General features: G+C 44.3%; 2 protein-coding genes across 4 annotated transcripts in view; both read left to right on the top strand.

Annotated features, from left to right (window-relative positions):
* The first annotated feature begins 433 nt into the window (after positions 1–433).
* Positions 434–13,145, top strand: sugp1 (SURP and G patch domain containing 1). The gene is made up of 14 exons (XM_064330249.1): positions 434–572; positions 2,342–2,507; positions 2,865–2,968; positions 3,589–3,837; positions 4,401–4,524; positions 4,886–4,989; positions 5,585–5,708; positions 6,699–7,060; positions 7,920–8,026; positions 8,551–8,725; positions 9,122–9,228; positions 9,432–9,577; positions 11,822–11,951; positions 12,386–13,145. The coding sequence occupies exons 1-14, from the start codon at positions 554–556 to the stop codon at positions 12,410–12,412; spliced, it is 1,944 nt and encodes a 647-aa protein (XP_064186319.1). The 5' UTR covers positions 434–553; the 3' UTR covers positions 12,413–13,145.
* Positions 13,146–15,395: 2,250 nt separating this feature from the next.
* stk11 (serine/threonine kinase 11) overlaps positions 15,396–23,194 on the top strand; it is a 49,328-nt gene continuing 41,529 nt past the window's right edge. For all 3 annotated transcript variants that reach the window (XM_064330251.1, XM_064330250.1, XM_064330252.1), the window contains exons 1-2: positions 15,396–15,554; positions 16,548–17,617. In XM_064330251.1, coding sequence (XP_064186321.1) covers positions 17,334–17,617 — 284 coding nt within the window. In that variant the 5' untranslated portion in view covers positions 15,396–15,554; positions 16,548–17,333. The remainder of the gene's footprint in view (positions 15,555–16,547; positions 17,618–23,194) is intronic.

Below are 23,194 nucleotides of genomic sequence, written 5' to 3'. Positions count from 1 at the left end.
AGGGTTGCCGGTTCAAACCCCGCCCTGGCATGTCGAAGTGTCCTTGAGCAAGACACTTAACCCATAACCCCTAACTGCTCTGGCAAATGAGAGGCATCAATTGTAAAGCGCTTTGGATAAAAGCGCTATATAAATGCAGTCCATTTACCATTTACCAATAAACAGCTAAATTGGCAGTTGAAAAGAAAGCAATACCAGAGTTCAGTAAAAATGTTTATAGTCTGACAAGTCATATACTTGCAATTGATAGTGATAATTCTGAAAAAAAAAATACAAAATCTGTAAATTGACATAATTATAGATTTAAACAATAAACAGTAATTATCTAGACACCGTAACCTTCACACTGCTCGAGACTACATGCGTATTCAACTAAACGCGAATGTATTAAACTACCTTATGATTGGTTTATTGATAACATTGCAGCGTTTTAACCAATAAAAACCGACAGCGCTGTTTCACCGTTTAAAAAAATAACGTCCATTCTTTTGACTTAGCGTTCACCGGAAGCTGCGGTAGCAGTATCTGAGGGGGGAAAAAAACATACACAACGATGGAGGGGAGTGATGCAGGTAAAGATATACGTCCATATAGATATATACACAGCCATATAAAATGTGTTTACTGTGTTAAGTCTTATGTTTTGCATAAAACATGATGTAGGGATCTGAATAAAAGTTTGTACCGCAGTCCAGTTGTTTTAAAGGGCTGTAGCTAGTTAGCTAGCTAGGGCCTCGGCAACTTCTCGTTGCGCTCGTAAAGCTAGCATGCTAGCAGCCCCGTTTCCTGTGCTCAGTCTAGTCTTTGGAAAGTTGATTTATGGGCACAAACCAACTAACCTAACCATGACATTTCTTGAACCTTTACCACCTTTAATATTTATCGATTGTATTAGCTTTCGCTTGGAAGCTAGCAAAAATAATTCCCTAAACCAGATAACTAGCTAACTTAGCCTGAAAGCTAACAGTTACACACAAATGGATGCAAAGCGTTTTTCTGCGTACATTACTTGTAGCATTATCAGTCCCCTCGATCTGAACGATACCCGTGTTGAATAAAGGATGTAGATTGGATTAACGCAGACAGACAATCGAAGAAGTTGGATTAATTTGCGTGGCATGGATTCGGTCTCCCCTTTAGAATTACACGAACGCTCATGGCTAACACTTTCTTCTAGCTACTAATCTGGTGCTTGGCTAACGTTTGACTAGCTAACTGGCTACATCGATATAGCTACAAATTAAAATGACACACGTTTGCTGTTAGCTGTTCTTCGCTTAGGCAATGTATAAATCACAAAGAGACTTCAGGTCAATTTCGCATATAATCGTAGCTAATGTTCTTGGTATTTGGATCGCCAAAAGATCGGTGCTAAATGTGTGTGTGTACGCTGTTGTCCAGGCGGCTCATCTCGTATAGAGGGACAGGCAGCTAACGTTAGCATACTGTAAGGATGATTACATTTTCCGCACAACGACTCTATACCTTTTTTGAAATGTGTTTGGATCCAAATCTGACTCTTGGAAGTTCAACAAACATTTAAAATACAGAACCCAAACTTCATGTTTATTCTTAAGTAAATTTTATAAGTTTTTTATTTGTCATTGAAAGACCCATTAGATTTTGTATGAGGAAAGTGAGTGTAACTGTAGTTGCCATTAATTCGAAGTAGAATTACTGAGATTAATTGAGAGGGGAATTATAATTTGAATTTTTTTTGGTGATGTGATATTTGAAAATCATTTATAATTGGGTTTGTGGTGCTCACAAATGGAAAAAGAAAAACGGATAGGCTTAATATTGCCAAATTATGTAATGTAATTGACGGGCTTATTTTCCAGTGCACTCGCCACTATTTTCTGTCTGTTTTAACTTGAAGGGTAATTTGTAAGAATGCGTCATGAGAATGGAAATGCAATTAGCCTTGTGAAAATAGTTTGAAATTCTCTAGTAGCGTCACCACGCACTTCCGAATACATGTTAGTAGTTAATATTTTTATGTGGAAAACTTGTAGTATCGTTGGTTCCTGTTAATTCAGTTGTTTTCCTAAACAATTATTAATGCATAAGAGACCTGGAAAAAGAGGCGGAACTCATGGTGTTTTGCACTGAATGACTGCTAACTAATCCCAGATGCTCAGAAATTTGTATTGCATGTAGTTGGTCTTAAAAGAAAAGTGTAGTTAGACAGCAACTGCCCATACTTAAACGCCAATGCAATCAAGTCATATTAATAACATTAAAATAAACTTTACCGAGACTCCCTTGCTGAAAAATAGTAGTCTGGCAGGAACAGATAGTGGATGTTGATTCTCTCCCCCCCCCCTCCCCCCCCCCTCAGGTGGACGAACAGCCTGGAAGGCCAGGCCAGTTCAGAAGAACAAGATGAGTGTAAATATTCTTCGGCAAGAAGAGCTGATTGCGCAGAAGAAAAGAGAAATCGAAGCAAAGATGGCTGAACAAGCAAAGAACAGTTTGCAGGCTCCCAGTAAGCCACTTCCCCCAAGGTATGTTCTGTTGCCATGAATTAAGTGGGGGGAAAAAAACTCTTGAGTTCTCTTAATGTATAATACTGGCAAAATCACATGGACTTTATATCTTACTTTATTTTGGCCTGTCCTAGTAGAGCGATGCAAGGTCTTGTGTTTTTTTTTTTTTAATTTTTTTTTTTCAAATTCAGTTCGCTCAAATAATAGGCTGCTTTCAGTCAATAACTATTGTGCATTTTTTTAAGAACATGCATTTGGCTATGTATCCATTGTCCCTGCTGTAAGTCTGAATTGCTACTGCTACAAGGTAGTGATCCAAATTTGTTTTTTTTTTTAAATGAAGTTTTAGTGATAAAATTTGCTTTGGTCACACAGCTGTCCAAGTTCGCAGGGTCCCTCTTCCAACAAATTTTCCAACGATGGCAGCTTCCTGCAGCAGTTTTTGAAGATGCAAAAGGAGAAATCGAGCTCAGACCCTGGTTTGTGTTTTGGATCATTTTGCACAGTGCATCTTGGAGTGCACTTGTTTTGTGCACAAGAGAAGTAGCATTAAGACCCAATAAAAATGTCCTATAATACTCAAGATAAAATTAATAATACTCTCTCGAATAAATTGTATTGTTTTTATGGGTAAATATATATATTCAGTTTTGTAAATGGGAGGGCAGCAAACAGTCACATTTGTTTTTTATCGACAACTTGTGCATTCATGGGAAGTCCATTAAGATTATTAGTGATACTAATGCCGCAGAACTCTGTAATGTGAAATTACAACTGCATGTTTAGCCATGTAATTTTTTCTCAGACAGTACTTTTTTCTTTTGTTTTCTTTCCTTCAATGTTCGTTTCTTTGTTGGTGCCTTTTTGTTGTGTCTTCTGTGAAATGTGATGTCTGTACTTGATTTGGATTAGTGTATCAATGTCACGAATAATATTTTCTGTAGTCTACTCTGTATCTACGAATGTTGTTATAATAATAATAATAATAATAATAGAATCCCCAAAATCACACTCGTGCAAAACATTTTCCACATGGGTAGTATTGTTAACCCTCATTGGGGGTGATTTTCTGTATTTGCCCTTCTGTGGTTAAATACAGGGTCCAACAGCGAGTCCAGAGGTTCGGCTGGCACTGTCCCGGGACCGTCCTCGGGGGCCGCACTGCCCCAGAAGAAGAGCATCCTGATTGGGAAAAGGCCCGGATTGGGCATCAGCAGCATGCTCAGCCAGTTCAAGAACTACTCCCAGGCGAAGAAGACTCCGCCCCGCCCCCCGCGGCCCAGTATCTTCCTCTCACCCGACGACGAAGACGAGGAAACCGACGATTCGCATTTCCTGGAGGTGAAAGGTAACCACCACGCCCATTTTCCTTGGCGTCAGTTTAAGGAGCTGTTTGGGTTTAATGCTAAAGCGCATACTGTAGCAGGGACAGTGCTCTCAGGCTGATGATTTATATGTACATGTTGGAGCTCCTAATTCTGCCAGAGAACTTGTTTTGCTAGATGTTCCAAGAAAGATCGCTATTTATTTCACAACTGGCTCAAATATAAACAGTTTTTATGATACGGATCAGTTGTGCAGTTTTGGAAACGTGTACTATATGATTGTTTACAAACGAATGCTTAGTGTGTTTACGGGAACGTATCTGGCATGGGAGATTGTTCACAGTCGCAGTTAGCGGCCATTGTAAATAATCGGACGAGCCAAAAGCAAGCTCCAGGCAGTGTTGTTTCGCTCGTTTGTCAGCGTCGGTGTCGAAAAACGAGTAAAATGACTGTTTTTTTCCACTCTATTCCCCATCTAAATCCTTCCCACCTACCCTGGCTCTCAGCGAACGCTGGTGTGGGAATAGCGGCGTGAGTGTGTGTGTGCGCGCGCGCGTAAACTTCGGTACTGATAGGCTGCTTAAAGTTTCCCCCCCAGAGGACCCCGAGGTCCGCATCATCCTGGACAAGATGGCCGTGTTTGTGGCGGAAGGGGGGCCTGAGCTCGAGAGGAAGGCCATGGAGGACTACAAAGACAACCCCGTTTTCTCGTGAGTCTCACGAATAATTCAGTTAAATTCAGTTCAGTTCAATTTTATTTGTATAGTGCTTTTTTACAGAGAACTGACTGTCACAAAGACACTTTACAGAGTAGCAAGGCAAGAGATGAAAAGAGCAAAAAGTGCAAATTCCCAGCTAATGCAAAACGTTCTCACAACGTCGCTGCGATATCGCGGCTGTGCTTTAACATCGACCGGACGTTTCGGTAACAACACTGCGAGAACTTTTTGTGTTGGGTGGCCAGATTAATGTCAATTCTTACAGCGTAGGCCCAATACGGTGTGGACCGTCTTCAGCATTTAAAAAAATGTTTTTTTATTTTTTTAAAGTTCTTCTTTTTGTCTTGCGCAGGTTCTTGTATGATAAAAATAGCCGGGACTATCTGTACTACAGAAAGAAAGTTGCCGAAATACGAAAAGAGAACCCCAAACTGGAGACGCCCTCACGCCTCACTGGTAAGATGTGGAACTCTGTGGTCTGTTCCACAAGAACTCCCTGGCCCACTTCCCTTACGCAACGTGCCACGGGTTCGCCTGCGCCCAGCTGTCCTCGTCTAACTGTTTATCGGCAGGACGTGTCAGCGTTGATTAGACAGCAAGTTAACTGGGGTCCACTGTCTCCGAGACAACGCAGTTCTTTTTATTGGCCTTTCCAGTTAAAGGGGTGTAGGAGTTAACTTTCCAGAAAGATTTAGTCGACTTTACTTAAAAATGCAGTCATGGTCATAGGGTAATTTTGGTTTCGGCAGTTCCAGTCCAGAAGGTCTTTCCAGCTTCTTAAGCACTTGGGAAAAATAATGTTAAAATGCTCAAAAATGCAGCTGTGAAAACTCCCTGTAGGTTTAGATTATCCTTTTAGGTTACGTGAGGGAAAAAATGATTGGAGTCGGGATTTAAGGGGAACTTAAGATACATCAATCCTCCTTTTCCCGGTCGCCACTCAAATCTCCCCCATGCCCCTCCCTCTCTTATCCCCCTGCTTGCTGTAGAGACTAAGTTGCAGTTGAGTAGTTGTGTGAGTTGAACCCCAGTACTGATAGACTGCTTAAAGTCTCCCCCCCAGTGGACGAGGAGACGCAGCGAGTGGCCGAGAAGCTGGCCAGGTTTGTGGCGGATGGCGGGCCGGAGGTGGAGGCCATCGCCGCCCAGCACAACCGGGACAACCCAGCGTTCAGGTGAGGCTAGCCCTCTCGCCGTGGGACGTTCTGCCCCGCCGTGTTCCTGGAGCTCCTACCGTCCGGCTGGTTTTTACTCCCAACCCTAACAAAGCAAAAACTGGTTCACCAGCTAGAGCAGGGCTGCCCAACCTTATTCCCGGAGCTCTTACCGTCCTGCTGGTTTTAACTTTAACCCAAACAAAGCAAAACTCATTCACCAGCTAGAGCAGGGCTGCCCAACCTTATTCCCGGAGCTCTTACCGTCCTGCTGGTTTTAACTTTAACCCGAACAAAGCAAAACTTATTCACCAGCTAGAGCAGGGCTGCCCAACCCTGTTCCTGGAGTTCTTACCGTCCTGCTGGTTTTAACTTTAACCCAAACAAAGCAAAACTCATTCACCAGCTAGAGCAGGGCTGCCCAACCCTGTTCCTGGAGCTCTTACCGTCCTGCTGGTTTTAACTTTAACCCAAACAAAGCAAAACTCATTCACCAGCTAGAGCAGGGCTGCCCAACCCTGTTCCTGGAGCTCTACTGTCCTGATGGGTTTCACTCCAACCCTAACAAAGCACACCTCATTCAGCAGCTAGAGATCACTTTGAGTTGCTAATTAGCAGTCAGGTGTGTCAGATTAGGGTTGGAGTCTCCTGAAGCAGGGGGTTGGAGCAGCCCTGCTTTAGAGTGCACAATTGAACAGATTTTTAAAAAGACAAGTCCTGAGCCCATGTAATTCAGGTGTCCTGTTAATTGCACTCTTACCGTAAAGGGTGTGCGTGAGGGGGAGCTGTCGTGCTTGTGCTTTTTTGGCAGCATATCTGTATTTTGTTTATTTTTTGGGTGGCTTGTGCAGTTTTCTCACCTCGTCCTGTTTGCCTGTGTGGTGTAAACAGGATTAAAGCCTTTTCATGAACTGTTGAGCCCCATTGACCGTTTTTTCAGAAGCGGGCTACAAAATGTCAGCCGTCTGCCACGGAACCCTGAAAAGAAGCGTCTTTTTTTTTCTCTCGAAGGTTTTTGTACGAGCCCAATAGCGCGGCTCACCGCTTCTACCGAAACAAGGTGGAGGAGTTCCGCCTGGGGTCGCAGAGACAGAGCCCCCCGCCCCCGGCCCCCAGAGACCCCCCCGCGGCGGGGCTGAAGAGGCCGGCCGCCGCCGCCCCCGCCCCCCCGCACCAGCTCAGCCCCTCCGATCGGGCTGCCCCGCCCGCGCAGGCCGGCGACGCCGCGCCCGCCGTGCCCGCCGCCGCCGCCGCCGCCAAGAGGAAGAGGAAGAGCCGCTGGGGTTCCGAAGACGACAAAGTGGACCTCCCCATCCCGCCCATCATCATACCGCCGGAGGCCGAGCCGGAGCCGGACACCCCCTCCCTCTCCGGTACGCGCCCCGCGGAACTCAGAGTTCCGTTACATTACGTTACAGGCATTTGGCAGACGCTCTTGTCCAGAGCGACGTACAACAAAGTGTAATAACCATAACCAGGAACAAGTATGACGAAAACCCCTAGAGAGAAGTACCGGTCCAAGTGCAGGGAACAACCGCATAGTTCAACTTGGACCCTGATGGTTAAACTGATTAACACTAACAACGAGAACAGCAACAACGCAGTCTATGGAAAAAATACAAGTAGTCGTTAAGACCGTTAATGCACCCAAGTCACCTACGAAACAGCTGCCTAGTTACAACCCTAAGCTTACAGTCGTTTACAGAGGGGGAAGGGAGGGATGGGGAGAGGTGCAGCCTGAAGAGGTGAGTCTTCAGTCGTCGTTTGAAAACCTCCTGTGCATCACTGTCCCCAAACTGCCCTGTCCTTTGTCTCTCTCTGTGATATTTGTAACGGCGGTAACTAACCCTCTTCCTGGAGATCGACCGTCCTGCGGATTTTCACCCCGACCCTAGTGAAGCACACCCCATTCAACGGTCGGGGATCTTGTTAAGCTGCTAATTCGTAGAGTCGGGTGTGCTAAATTGGGGTTGAAATAAAAACCAACAGGATTGTAGTTCTGCAGGAACAGGGTTGGTTACCGCTTTTTTTTCAAGTTCATAATGTTAATGAAATTAAGTGCTGATACTGATAAATGCAGTCTGTGAAATTGAATGGGACCCCCCCCCCCTTTCCTGAGTAAATGTGGAATGTTCAGTGTGTGCCTCCAGTCCCTAGCGCTTTGGGGTGTGTGGCTGAGACTACTGGTATGCAGGGGTCTCTCGCTGATCCTTGTCGACGTGTTTATTGCAGTTCAGGAGCTGAGGGGGCTGGGTTACAAGAAGGGCAAGCCCGTGGGGCTGGTGGGGGTGACCGAGCTGTCGGAGGATCAGAAGAAACAGCTCAAAGAGCAGCAGGAGGTACGGGGTGTCTGGGACTCGAAGACTGGGCCTCTGGTCGCTTGTCTGTTTTTTTTCCATCCGCTGTGGTTCAGGCTGGACCAGGGCTGGTCTATATAGGGCTAAAGAGATCAAACTGGGCACGGTTGTGGGTGATCTGTAGAGTAGCAGCAGTTGTGTTCATGAGATCCCTCACAACTTTGACTCAGAACTCGCGTGTGTGTGTGTGTGTGTGTGTGTGTGTGTGTGTATGTATGTGTGTGTGTGCGCATGTGTGTGTCTGTGTGTGTCTGTGTGTGCGCATGTGTGTGCTCACGTGTGTATGATGTGCGTGTGTATGCGTGTGTGTCTGTGTATGTGCATGTGTGTGTCTGTGTATGTGCATGTGTGTGTCTGGCTGTGCGTGCACGCGTGTGTGTATGTGTGTGTGTCTGTGTATGCGCATGTGTGTGTCTGCGTGCGCGTGCTCACGCGTGTCTGCGTGCGCGTGCTCACGTGTGTGTGTGTGTGTCTGCGTGCGCGCGCGTGTGCGTTTTCCCCTCCAGATGCAGGAGATGTTCGACATGATCATGAAGCACAAGCGGGCCATGCAGGAGATGCAGGTGATGTGGGAGAAGGCGGTGCGGGACCACCAGCACGAGTACGACAGCGACGAGGAGGTGGACCAGGACGGCACCTGGGAGCACCGCCTGCGGCAGATGGAGATGGAGAAGACCCGGGGTGAGGCCTGGCTCTCTGCCCCTCTGCGCAGCCGGAAAGTCCAGCTCCGCCAAGCAAAAGTCCTCCCCGGTGTTTGGGTCCAGCCACCTGGGCCGTATCTGAGACCGCTTACTTGCCTTGCTGTTGAGCATACAAGTTGCATGTAAGTTGTGGACAACTTGTATTCTCAATAGTAGGGGAGTAAGCTGTTTTGGAAACGCCCCTGGATTTGGTAATTAGCACAATACCTCGGCCAGGAGGTTGAACTATTCTGGGAAATCAGCTGGCAGGGTTCGTGGGTGGAAGAAACACACGGCAGGACTTCTACTTTCTGACCCCTGGACTTTCCACCTCTGGCGTGGGCGTGGGCCACAGGGTGAACAGGATCTGTGCTTGATTGGTTCTGTCTGCTTGCAGAGTGGGCGGAGCAGCTGACTGAGATGGGAAAGGGGAAGCACTTCATCGGGGACTTCCTGCCTCCTGACGAGCTGGAGAAGTTCATGGAGACCTTCAAGGCGCTGAAAGTGAGTGTGTGTGGAGGTTGGGATCCCCGTCACTGCCAGGGAAAGATCTGGAAATTATTTGTGCTGCAAAAATATTTGTGCATTTCTTTTGGGAAATTTTCACAGTTTAGTCCTGGAAGTCTTGCATCTTGGCCTGTCCTGATGGTCTGTGTTCTGTTGTTGTTGTTGTTGTTCCCGCCCTTTTCGTTCCCGTGGCGACGCAGGAAGGCCGCGATCCGGACTACTCTGAGTATAAGGAGTTCAAGCTGACGGTGGAGAACATCGGCTTCCAGATGCTGATGAAGATGGGCTGGAGGGAGGGGGATGGGCTCGGCTCGGACGGACAGGGAATAAGGAACCCTGTCAACAGGTGGGAACGCCCACACGGGCTCATCCACCCCCCCACTCGTGAATATGAATAATTCAGAGTGCTGATTATTTGTTGGTTTTATTGCCCTCGTTTTCTCCAGCATTGCGGCAGTTGTTAGATCGTCTCGTCTAGCTTTCTGTCTTAAGGGTTCACCTCATTCTTCTGCCTTTGAATGCGTACTGAATGAGCCCCCGGGAATGTGGCAAACTACATTTCCCTAGCTCCAAGCTTCGTTTGCGTAGTTCTGCCTGGACATTTTTTGTGTGTTTGTTTCCCTGAAATGAGCCGTAAGACCACAAAATTAACTGCCCTTCTTGGGATCAATGAAATTGTCTGAACTGAACTGAACACTCACCGGCACACGCATCTACACCCAAACACAACACTGCTCTCTCTCTCTCTCATACACATATGCATCATCCCCCATTTTCAGGGTTTTATTGGAGGAAAGATAGTTTATTGTATATAGATTGTGGTCTTCGATAGTCAAGAGATGGCAAACAAATGTAGCAGTTTCTGAATACTAGTCATCCATTTCAGCTAGAAAACAGTGAATAGAAAACCGCTCTTTGATTTAAGGTGGGCTATTATACCAGTAAACCTCTAGCTGAAATAAGACATGTCTGTAGCTGAGAATGCTCTGGTTGGTTTCTTTTTTTTTCACATTTCACTGCAAAGCCGTTCGGATTTGCAATACTTGTTGGAAATCCGCCAAGCGTTGAATCTTTAGACCACCAAAACAGTTCTGGAACTTATTAAAAGTGGTCAGTGGTACAGTCAGAGGAACTGTTCTTGCTCAATACTCTCAAAGGGCTTGTGTTTTGTGCAGTGTGTCATTTCCCCCAGTTTACAAGCAAAAAGTAAATAGGAACAAAAGGTCTCAAGTGCTTTGCATAAGCAAATGTTCCCGTAGGGCTAGAAGAGCCCCTTTTCAGAGACGTGACTGAAAAGCCGTTTGCTGACAGTCCATTGATAATCGGGAGTGAAATTATCTTAAATTTGTTTCTATATTTGAGGAAAATCAGGCCATAATAGCACTTCAGTGTTTATTGAAACTCACTGAAATGATTTGAAACGGACTGAAATCAGTTTTTTTGTACAGATATCTTGACGGATAGGGCTATAACTTTAAGTAAAGACAAATTTGTGCTGTAGAAAATAAATCGTCAGTGGTGTAATCTGTATAAGCTTGTATTGTAATTTTACAGGGATTAAAATCAGAGTTTTAAAAAATTGTATTAATGTTGCATTGTTCTGCTCCTGAGTTGATATACAACGCCCTTACTAAAACTGTGGTCGTAATCCTACATATTTGTGCTGTTGTAACTTTTTGAAGACTGTCCTCAAACATAAGAAGTCTTAAACATTTTGTGCTAACATGTACACATTTATTATGTACACTGTCTTCTGAAATGATAAATGTAGAGCTAACCGTCAGAATATTAGCTTTATTATGTGAGTGGCAGTGCCATCTAGTGGTTGGGAAGCCTACAAGGTTAGACATGTCGGTTAGACGTGAACTTTGTGAACTGAAAATTTGTTTGTACTAATGCTGAACAGGTTGGATGAGAAAACAACATAAATTATCTCCAATGTGCTATGCTATGAATGCTATGAATAATTCAGAATGCTGATTATTCATTGGTTTTATTGCCCTCGTTTTCTCCAGCATTGCGGCAGTTGTTAGATCGTCTCGTCTAGCTTTCTGTCTTAAGGGTTCACCTCATTCTTCTGGCTTTGAATGCGTACTGAATGAGCCCCCGGGTATGTGGCGAACTACATTTCCCTAGCTCCAAGCTTCGTTTGCGTAGTTCTGCCTGGACTTTTTGTGGGTGTTTGTTTCCCTGAAATGAGCCGTAAGACTGGTTGGCTGTGTGACTAAACTATGTGTGTGTGTGTGTGTCTGTCTGTCTGTCTGTCTGTCTGTCTGTCTGTCTGTCTGTCTGTCTGTCTGTGTGCACGCGCATGTGTGTGTGTGCGTTTGTGTGCGCGCGTCTGTCTGTGTGTGTGTCTGTGTGTTTGTATGTCTCTGTCTGCGTGTGTGTATGTTTGTGTCTGTGTGTGTGTGTTTGTGTGTGTGTGTGCGTGTGTTTCTGTCTTTCTGTGTCTGTGTGTGTGTGTGTTTCTGTCTGCGTGCGTGTGTTTCTGTCTTTCTGTGTGTGTGCGCGTGCGTGTGTGTGTGTGTGTGTGTGTGTGCGCGTGCGCGTGTGTGTGTGTGTGTGTGTGTATTTGTGCGGTTCACAGGGGCACCACTGCAGTGGACGGCGCAGGCTTTGGAGTAGACCGCCCCGCGGAGCTGAGCGGGAACGATGACGAGTACGATGCTTTCCGCAAGAGGATGATGCTGGCCTACCGCTTCAGACCAAACCCCCTGGTAACTCAGCTCTCTGCAAATATGTACAGCGACAAACTACCTTAACCAATATTTTTAATTAACGATAGTTCATTCACTTGTAAACAGTTTGCTACTCTGCAGATATTTACAAACTAGATGTTATTTAGCGTCCTCTTGGCAGGCAGTTACATTTGAATTGGGGCAAGAGTTTGGCCAGTAAAAACCATCGTTGCACATCGTTCACCAGGTTCAATATGGGGAAAAGGTTTTATCTGAAATGTAAAACGGTAAAACATCAAATAACAATTTAGCATTAATTACGATTTCCCTGCACAGCAAATGCATGTTCCTAAAGTAAGACTCAACCTTGGTTGCTTTGATTGAAGGTACTCTTAGTTACCAGTGCCTACATTGAGGTTTAACAATTATAATTTTATAATTAGTGTAATTTTTTTACTTGTATTCTTCATCAGAACAATCCGAGGAGACCATACTATTGAGCGAGGCAGGCAGACACAGGTCACGTGATTTATTCTCTCTCTCCGAATCGTCCGACGTCCTCGTCGAGGGCGGAGGAAGACGTTCCAGCTGAAGATGTTCCGAGCGAGCGGAACCACCGGCTTTTTCTGCGTCCAGTGCATTCAGATCCCCCCCGGATAGCAACCGTTTTAGTGTCCTTTGTGAAAACACACCTGATACATGAATCATGGGCGATGAGGTGGAAGCCAGCCCCTTTGCTACACCCGCGTAAAAAGGGCCAGTGATATCTCTCATACACCAAGTGCTGCATATTTATAGCGGTTTATGTGCTGAGCTGAGTTAGATCAGCGCATCACTCAATGCACACACTGAGGGCCTGTTTTTGACAGTAACGTCTGCAATCTGAACACTGAATACAATTCACTTTGTGTTGTTTCTGTCCAGAGCATTTTCCAATCACTGCTAATCCAAAAAGCCAACGGCCGAATGGTGTGTGTTCCTTCATTTTAATTTTTTAAACAATTAATCCTTTTATGTGGATTTAAGAGTTTTTTGCGGTTTCATTGTTGTTAACAGTATTCAGGGCTTGTAACTACCAAACCGATTTAATGGACACAAAATGAGTTTGTTTCGGTGTCCTTTTACAAGTGCGAACATTATTCATGTGTCAAGTTTATGTTTCAAATAATACGTAGAAGCTAAGAATATGAAAATTCTTTCCTGTTAATAAAGTCTCACGTGTGTCTGACTTTCTTAAGGTTTAATTACATTTTTTTTTCCTGTTGCAAAAGGCAGTACCCATTTGAGGGACACATTTACTGAACAAAGATTATATTTAACCTCTTCTAAAGCAGTTTTCAGAACTATTAAACTCAATATATGAACAAAAATACAATTCAAGCTAGAGTTCCTAAATATTTAATAATGATAAAAATTTAAAAAATAATTGTTTTTGATGTCAGATAATTAGCCTCATGTGGTTCGGTAAATATCGGCACTTCAGGACAGAGCGGGGCATTGGAAGTAGGCCTATGATATGAATAGTAGCTTAAATGTTCTTATTCTGTCTGAAGCAAATATTAGAATTGAAAACATACAAATACATTGTGACTTTTAATAAAGTACAGCTTGTAGCATCCTGACTAAATAGTGAATACATTTAAGCTGATGACAGTTTACAAAAACATCAGGGATTCAGCTTTGTCTTATGCCAAACCCTGGCAGGCTTTGAACTCACTGGACTCATTTCCTTGTGTGTTTTAGTAGAAGCAAGGTATAATGGTTTAAGTAGCATATGCATGCATCAAACATTACATTACAGGCATGTAGCAGATGCTCTTATCCAGAGTGACTTGCGCAACTTCTGAAAAATAGCATTTACATTGTATCCAATAATATACAGCTGGATATATACTGTAGCAATGCATTACCTTGCTTAAGGGTACAACGGCAGTGTCCTACCAGGGAATCAAACCTGTGACCTTTAGGTTACAAGGCCAACACCTTACCCGTTACACTACACTGCTGCCCAATCTCAAACGGACCATAATATTTCCCTTTCGATTTCTCACAGCCAGTCGATTGGCGCACTAATGAGAGAGGAATGCAGTTCTGTAGTTAGACCCTCGGTCAGCCATTCCCTGGGGTTTTCATATGTTAAATATAACCCAAAATTCTACGGCGGAGGGAAGAGGTCAGGAAGCTGACTAATGCCGTGTGTGTGTGAGGTAAATGGGTTTTGGGGGTGGGGACGCGGGAGCTGGGACCTTGCTATCGTGCAGGCAATTGTGAGCATCGCTGTGATCGTCAGAGAAGTGTTACCGCCACATTGGATGTCTGAAGGACCCTTTAGCCAATCAGTGACTTAATTAATTAAATGCTAAAACACACCAAAAGCCAGCAGATGCCATGGTCTTATGGGACTGGAGTCTACACCCCCCTTGTGTTAACGGTAATTGTTTGAAATTAGGCTAGTACAGTTTGAGTTTTAGGCCTTTGGCTATTTTCAGCTTGATGCATGTGTACTAATACTGGGTGTTCTGTACCTGAGATCGTGTTGGTCCCACAATGCTTAAGTTATCTGCCTCCCATTGGAGCCTTGTAAGGTGATCAGAATAAGAAGAGACAGACTTAACAAAACAAGGAAATGGCATGCTATGCAGACATATCAATTGTTGTTAACCAAGATCTAACTGGAAGGACAAGCATTAAGTCTCACTTTTTTTTCTTCTTATTTTGTCTTCTGAAAATGGAGCCAAAAGACCCTGTAGTGTGTCCAGGGGCAGTGGGTTAGAGCAAACACATTTCTGAGTGTCGTAGTGCTAATTAAAACAACCTAATGTGGTTTGTGAAAGCTTGTTTAAGCATATCTCTTGCCTGGAGATAAATAAGATTTTGAAAGGGAAGGATGGGGGTAAAAATGGCTTTGGAATTACAACCTCAGGTGAGCCATAGTGGATATAGGGCAGGGGTGGCCAACCCCGGTCCTGGGGAGCCGCAGGGTCTCCGGGTTTTTGTTTTGACCTTAAATACAACAACCACTTACACAAAATAAACCAGGTGAGGTGAGTTAACTGTGTAATCAACTGCTTTAATTGATCAATTAAGTGCCGAGTAAAAACAAAAGCCAGCAGAACCTGGGTTGGCCACCCCTGATACAGGGGAACATACATGCATGCCTACGGGGTAAACACAAGGTTATGTTTACTTGTCATGTTTGCACCAATTCAGAGTATTAAACAGGAGAAAGCTTAATGACTTCGTAAAATAATTTATTAAGGGGTGTCACATAATGACTTTTCCTGGACTTGACACTGTTTGTTCGATAACTAACCAAGTGAAAATACATAAAAGTTATAAACAATTTCTGCTTCGCCTACATAAAATGGATTTGAATGACCCCAGACTCTGCCAATGAAGTATTTGCATTTGGTAGACCCGCCTCTAAAATAGTTGAAGAGTACTGACACGCAAACAACCAATGAAAGTCGGTTGCTGTAGTTGCAATGTTGACGCACTGACGTAGGGGCTGGGTTTTGAGGCGGGGTTGGAGTAAGGGGGGGAGGTAAACAAGATGGCGGCAGCCAAACAGCAGCTGCAATAGCAAACCTTTAGCTAACATTCTTACCGACACAGAGCAGGGAAACGAGGGAAGCAACACAGGTAACGTGTACTAGAGAATATATGAGCCATTTTTCTGGCGTACTGAAAAATTTATTCAATTACCCTCTGAAATATGTGAATATCTCAGTTACAAGCAGCCTGGATATTGGTTTACTAGTCTAGTTAGCTTGGTATACTGTTAGCGACTATACACCTAGCTACCTGACTGCTACTTGGCTAGCTAGCTAGCTGTATATTTTGGAACTTGCCTTTACTCCTTACCTTAGCTAACCCTCGAGCTAGCTGTCTAACAAATCGATGTTAAACGCAGTTATTTCTAGCCAGCTTGCGGTTGCCTGGCGATTCACACAGTAGAGTGAAGGTTGTATTTCTAAATAATGTGCTGGACACAGACAAGTTGAAATGCAAGAGCTAAACTGAAAATAATTAACGTTAGTGGCCAAGCGTGCCCGGAGCGTTTGTTGGCTGCGTTCGTCCTAGGTCGTAACACTGGTAGCTAGTTAGCTAACGAACGCCAGCGAAAAAGCTTATGTTTTGAAATGTATGCAGGATGTGCCTGACTACCAACTCTAAACCGGTTTTAGCTAGGTTCAGCTACCTGTGTACATAAAATGTGTAATAACAACAAACAACCTGGTTTCAAGTTGGCATAGACTAAGTTAGTAGACACCGGCTTTTTTTATCTCCAGCAAACTACGACTGGTTGTCAGTATTTGTTGCTTACTTACCGTTTATTTTAACATAGCACGTTTGGATACCTCTTCAGGAATGCCTCGGAAAGACAAGTTGGCGGGGGAAACTATTTTTTCTTTAGCTCGAACGCTACTAAGATTAAATAATATGGAATCCGGTTACATGTAGCAACGTTAATTGTTGTAATTGGGGACGCTGATGATCTTTTTTGCTTGATTAATTTTGTTCGCAAGCTCTGCATGTAGACATAAGTAATTTTGCCAGGTAGTTAGATAATCATGCCAACATATTTGTGAATAGTAATAATGATGAATTGTTAATTTCTGTCTTTACTTACAGATATTCATAAGCAAGACAGATATATTGATGCTGACGAAGGACTCAAGGGAATGTATGAACTTTGGTTTTCTGTCTGACCTGAAGAATGGACACGATAAGTTTCCCTTTTTAATGATTTCTTTGTTAAGCAATACCAAAGAAGAGTTTCTGTTTCTGATGCCACGAAAGCCAAATTTAGCTTCTGCAGAGAGGTCCCCATAGAATCAGGTCAGCAATGATAGGCTATACAAGTAAGGTGAAGTCCTGATACACAGAAAACACAACTAAAATATTCTGACATAGTTAGTATTTTAACCAAAAAAATTAAATTGGAATTAATTTCAATTTTATAGTTTTCAAAAATAGTAGCAATGGGACTAATAGAATGTAGGCTTAAACTGAGCATTGTATTACAATCCAACTGAACTGTTCCATTCACTTTTAAGAGACTTTCCAAGGATTGCATTCTACATTGCACCCCCCTCCCCCCCTTCCACCACAAACCAAACTCAAAGGTTCGAGCCACATCGTCAGACTTTTCAGAACACTAAAGAATAGTATTCTAATCCCTTTTTTAAAATTTATTCCCGCATCCCGCCTGCCCCCCCCCCCCCCCCCTTTAGCGAAATCAAGTGCCCACCAATCACGGACCTAAAAAGAATCCTTCATTCGTCTGCATCTATGATTTCTCAGTCAGCAGACACCTCTTTTAGATGCGCTTAGATACTTTTCGCCATTCCAGCTTGGACGCGAACATCAAACACAGACGACATTGGAATTATACTGTAGGATCCTAGCGGGGCGAAAATGAGCGTGGGCGAACTCCAGCATTTGGACTACCTGGCGGAGAACGAACTCATAGGCATGGACACCTTCATCCACCGCATCGACTCCACCGAGGTCATTTACCAGCCGCGCCGCAAGAGGGCCAAGCTCATCGGCAAGTACCTGATGGGGGACCTCCTGGGCGAGGGCTCCTACGGCAAGGTGAAGGAGATGCTGGACTCCGAGACCCTCTGCCGGAGGGCGGTCAAGATCCTCAAAAAGAAGAAGCTGAGGAGGATCCCGAACGGAGAGGCCAACGTCAAAAAGTAAGTCGAGATCTCGAGATCTCTGCGCGCACGTGCGTGTGTTCGCGCTTGCACTGCATGCTTGTGCTTCTTAGACCTTACACATTTTCGGGACAGTTTAAATGTAGAATCCGACTTATTTGTAAAAATGTGATTTTTAAAATAATTTTAAAAAATAAATAAATCAGTATTCAAGCACTCTTCAGATTGCTATTGTCCTAAACTGAAAGCCTGAAACCATAGTAAGTACAGCGAGCGTAAGGAAAATTTGATGCTTTTATTTGGATAAATATTAAATTCATCCATTTCACATTGTTCTTGTCCTTTCGTTTAATTGCGTACCATCAAGGTGCTTGTTGGAGAAACGCTCTTGTTTCAGGTGTGAATTCAATGTTCTGCAAACTTCTGTGTGGAGTATGTTTCAATGAAGTCCTTGTACTTGGTCTGCACATGTGGGTTGGGGCAGGCGTTCCAAAGCAAGAGCTCCTTCAGGAAAAACAGCCCCCACAAAAGCTTTGTGTGTATTCATTAAGTGGACTAGGAAACCAGCAGTTTATTATTAGATGTCTTCTATCCCTGTGGTGACAAATGTTTTGGTGGTTGTATAGTCTTTTTGTATTCTTGAGAATCCAGGTCAGGGTTCTTTAAGCAGTTGAGACTTGAGGTTGTTGTAACGGAAGGAGCACTTCAGCGACAACGGGTACTCACAGTCTGTTTCAGCGTTATTAGTGTCAATAGTTTCCTTGAAGCAAACTGGCTCCAATTGGGTTTTGGAGTTCTGTGGAAAGTTAATATTTTATGGAGTTATGTTGTTGAATACAAGAAATAAAGATTAATGACCCTGTGTTCTGTAAATATACATTATGGGATTATTGTTGTGTTTGAAAAGAGATAATGAAATGCTTTCATACAGTGTGTTATTGTTTTAATGAGTCTTGTAATGTGGCTTGAGTTAGTTAGCCTAACTAGGAATTGTATTTTCCACTGGCTTTGCTTTACAGTGCCTTAAAAGCTGCTATTGAGGAATCGTAGTACTGAGGAGTTCTCCCCCATTGAATTAAATTGGACTTAACTATTCCTTTCCAATTTAGATGATGCTACCAGTGTTTCATGCTGATTGGCCCAAAGCATTATGAGGACTTCATATAAAAGTTTTTTTGTTGTTGCACAAAAACAAAAGGCCAGAAAGTCTTAGGCTTGTATAGAAGACCTAATTGAACCTCAAAGCAATTTTTTTTCCTTTTAGGGGAAAGTGTAGCAAGTCTGACCTAATATTACTATAGATTGTTTACAAATACTTTCTGTAACTGTACAGGATGTCTATGTATAGTCAGCACAAGTATAAAAATTCTCATTTGTGCGCTATAATTTCAAAAGATGTTTGCCATTGAATTCGGTCATCAGGTTGTCAACAATGTAAACAACAATTTTGTGATGGTTCAGGTTTTTTTTTTTTCTAACGATCTCCAGGCGCATCCTACTTCAGTCAGATGGTTTCGTTTTGCATTGTGTCGGTTTTATTTATGAACAGCCGAAACGTGGGCTTGCCTCCTTTTTAATCATTTATTCTCTGACAGAGTCATTTTTTAGTTTAGGAATGCTAATTAAACAAATGGAACCGCAGATCTGGAATAGCGGTAAATTGATGCACGTCTCTAATCTTTTAATGGCGGGCATTACGACTGTCGTTTGGCTGGCTGCGACCTTTTCATTTAAATAAGCTTTTTTTATTACGTTCATAAAGGGCCTCATTCCCAGCCTTTTAACTGTAGGGCTGCCCTGCCATGTCCACTCACAAATGCTGATGTTTGTCTTCAACCTGTGAAGGTCAATAATGAGCGGTATATTATTAAAAACGTCTTCATGTCCGTGTGTGTGTGTGTGTGAGCAACGCTTGGACAAAATGGCACTTCGCAAAGAGCAGTCGCTCCTGGGCAGGCTGTCAACGGCGGTTCCATTCCGATATTAAATTAAAGTGTGGTTAGGCTGTGCCTGCTTTGCCATTTTGTCCATTTGCATTATGCTTGGGGAGCCGTTTCCAAATTGCGTAGCGGCAGATGGTGCGTTTTTAAGTGCGCGGAGAGAGGCAGTGGGCTTGTGCGCGAGATTTCCCCCCACATCTTCCTTACCCTCCTGCACCTTCCTTACCCAGGGCTACACCGCCTGAGAGGTCCGTGGCGGGTTTGTGTGGGGGTTTTATCTGGAGATAAAATCGATCGGCGGGTTCGAGGTCACCTGTGGCGGGGTCTTGTGAGGTCGCGCAGCTGCAAAGGCGAACTGTCAGCCGGTTTCTCGCGGAACCTTCAAATTTATTCCGCTCAGTGCGCAGCTGCTCCCCAGCCGGCTCCTCTGGTAACACCGGCAGTATGCAGGCTAACATGTCTATGAATATCCCCCCCCACGTTACAGCTATGTTTGAAACCTGCTTAGCGTAGCACGCACTCGTTCAGTACAGCTCCCGGGCTAATGTAAATTGATATGAATGGTTGCATGCGTGTCCCAGTGGAAAACGGGGTTGCGGTTTCGTTTGCAAACGGTGATGCTGAAAGAAACCTCTTGTTGGTGGAAGAGCCTTTGCAGCCGACGACACAGAACGTTCTCACAGTGTTACCGGAATGTTTTACCAAGCTTATAACATTGCCGCTCTATTGGTAGCAGCATTGTCAGAATGTTTTGCATTGGCTAGGTTTGTATTATGTCGGCCTTATAAATGGGACTGTACTTCAGCTGTACTTTAATGCAGGTGGGAAACAATAAACGAGAGGCAGTAAGAAATGTCCTGAGAAGCCCCCGCGGTGGTTCGATTGTGACGTAACGCCTGACTTCAGCCTCTCTAACGGTCCCGCGTACTCCTGAACGTTTTTGGCGCTCGCACAATACGCGCGTCGGTCGGTCTTCGCGGACACAGGCGCTGTCGCTGTGCCCGGCCTGTGGCCCTGTTGTAACGCAGCACGTTGTGAAGGCCGGGCGGAGGGATGATGGATGGTAAATTGACTGACCGATTGTCCTGGCTGCTGTTCTGAACACAAAGGGCCAGTGTGCGCGAGCTCGCTGGAAGCTGTCGGAGAGAGAGACCGAACGCTCTGTGCGGGATTTAAAAAATTGGTCTCGGAGCCATCTGTTTGTCCTCCACCTCTTTTTTTCAAAGAATATTATTAAAGTGGGGATTTAGGTACGAGTGCCCCCTAACATTTAATACTGGATCTTGCACTAAATGCAGGTGCATTTATTTCTTCACGGGTCAGACCGGTGTGGGCATTTGAGATTTGAGGAAAAGGAGGTGGTGTTTTTGAATGAAAGTAACAAGTTTGACGATTGCAATCGAGTGTTTCGTTTTGGTTTTGGTGGGCGGATTTTTGATTTCAAGATGGATGGAGGTTTAGGGACTTTATTTAGACCAGTGCATTGCTCTCCATGGCTCAAAAATGACAGGGTCATAAAGGACAAAATGCCCCCTAAATGGGCACTTTAATTTAATTGCAAGTTTGTCCAAAAATATTTGTCAAAATATTTGTTTTGGGGGGTGGGGGGGTGTTTTTCAGGAAAATTTCAGGAATTTTTTGTTCAAATTCAGTGCATGCATGCCCCCCTTATAATATTTCCCTTCCTAAAAATTGAGCGTGCCATATCTTGCCAAATGCGATATGGGTATAGCCTAGATGATGTTTTTTTTAAGAAGTTTCTTTTCAAACAGTCGTTTGAGAAACCTTTAACCACACAATGCTTTTGAGCCTGAATCTTTGACCAGTGCCATTAACATTTGCAGCCATGTAGGTTTATACTGAGAATGCATGTTCTGCCTTCTGCGTCTGAAGTATGTTTCATGACCTTGTGCTTATCGCCCATGTTTTTCTCAGTCACTATGAATCACAACCATGTCCTAACAGCTTGTGTGTGTGTGTGTGTGTGTGTGTGTGTGTGTGTGTGTGTGTGTGTGAAGAAGGTCCACTTGTACCATTAGTCTGGTGCAGTCCTACATTTAAAAACATCTGACCAGCAACAGTCCAACAATGGGAATCACCGTAGAACAGCAACCATTTTGCACATTTTGAGCATTGTCATTTTTTAAAATACCATAATTACATTCATTTCCTCAGAGCCAACACCAAAAGCGGCCTCGGCTGATGCCAAACGGTTAACTCTGCTGGCTCCGCAAAGAATGGAGCTATTGTGCCGCGCGCCACCTCTACCCAAAATGTTCGCGGAGCGTAGCCCGGCCGATAAAATATGCAAGACACCTCGTCTGTGTCAGAGCCCAGAATAGCGCGCTCGCCGTTAATCTCTGTGCGAATAAAGTTTTTGCGTTGGTCACACGCCGCTCTTCTCTCACCGAAAAGAACGCGAGAGGGAAGTAAAGAAACCGAGCTCACAGCGACCTGCGGCGTAGGGGGGCCGCACTCCTGCGTGTCCAAAATGGCGTCCAGAAATCATTTTTCTTAAGATGAGAAGAGAGCAAGGCCTATTTTAAGGTTTAAACGTCCAATCTGATCTTCAGTGAGGTCATCTTGTTTTACGGCTCATAGTTTTTTTCAAAATTCCTTAATTTTGCTGACCTTTTCGTCTGATTGGCTTATGTTTTCAGTTCTCAGTATTCAACTGATAATTTCATTTCCCGAAAGCAATAACCAATAACTAATTTAGTATTAAATGCGTTGTGAATGTGATGCATTGAATTACATTTTCCTTTTTAAGAGGTTAAAGCACATTAACATTTCAGGCAAACACCAGGCGAATGTCTGAACAGGGCCACAGCCTGAGTTGTCCCTCAGACAGTTACTTAATTTCTATGCTACAGGCAACCTTCGCTCGTGGTTAACTGCGTGTTTGGCCTTTCTTCGTTGATGCGATCTGCATTTGTTTTTATCTTGTATTTGTTATGGTGCTTGAAGGTGCAGAAGTGTGATAAAGCCATGTTGGGCAGCTGAAGCGGAAGTGTACGTAGCACAGTAAGGAACTGGGCTCGTAACCTAAAGGTCGCAGGTTCGATTCCCGGGTAGGACACTGCCGTTGTACCCTTGAGCAAGGTGCTCATCCAGCATTGCTTCAGTATATATCCAGCTGTATAAATGGATACAATGTGAAAAATGCTGTGTAAAAAAAAGAGTTGTGTAAGTCGCTCTGGATAAGAGCGTCTGCTAAATGCCTGTAACGTAACGTAATGTAATGTAATGTAAAGTGAAACTGTTGTGGAACGGCCCTCGGCCGGGCTCGTAAGGACCACGAGAAAAACTAGCGTCGCGGCGGGAAGCGAGAACGTCGCCGCATCAGGGAGTGGGCGACGCGCGCGGAGTGTCTGTGTTTGCAACGCCTCTCGGGAGCTTCTGCTCGCCCGCTGAGAGAGAGCCGCGATTCGCCGGTTTCGGAGAGAAACCAGAGCGTTACACGTCTGAGCTGGCGCTTTATCCAAGCGCTATTTACAACTTTATCCATAGCGACTTTAACATTCCACATAGCATTTACATTGTATATAAGCGACTTGTAACATTTCACATAGCATCCAATTATACAGCTGGATACATATACTGAAACAATGCAGGTTAAGTACCATGCTCAAGGGTACAACGGCAGGGTCCTAGCCGGGGCATCGAGCCTGTGACC

Source organism: Anguilla rostrata, chromosome 4 (genome assembly GCF_018555375.3).
Source record: "Anguilla rostrata isolate EN2019 chromosome 4, ASM1855537v3, whole genome shotgun sequence".
In the NCBI taxonomy this organism is placed as follows: domain Eukaryota; kingdom Metazoa; phylum Chordata; class Actinopteri; order Anguilliformes; family Anguillidae; genus Anguilla; species Anguilla rostrata.
The sequence above is the reverse complement of the archived record's forward strand: the minus strand, read 5'-3'. Positions and strand labels throughout refer to the sequence as shown.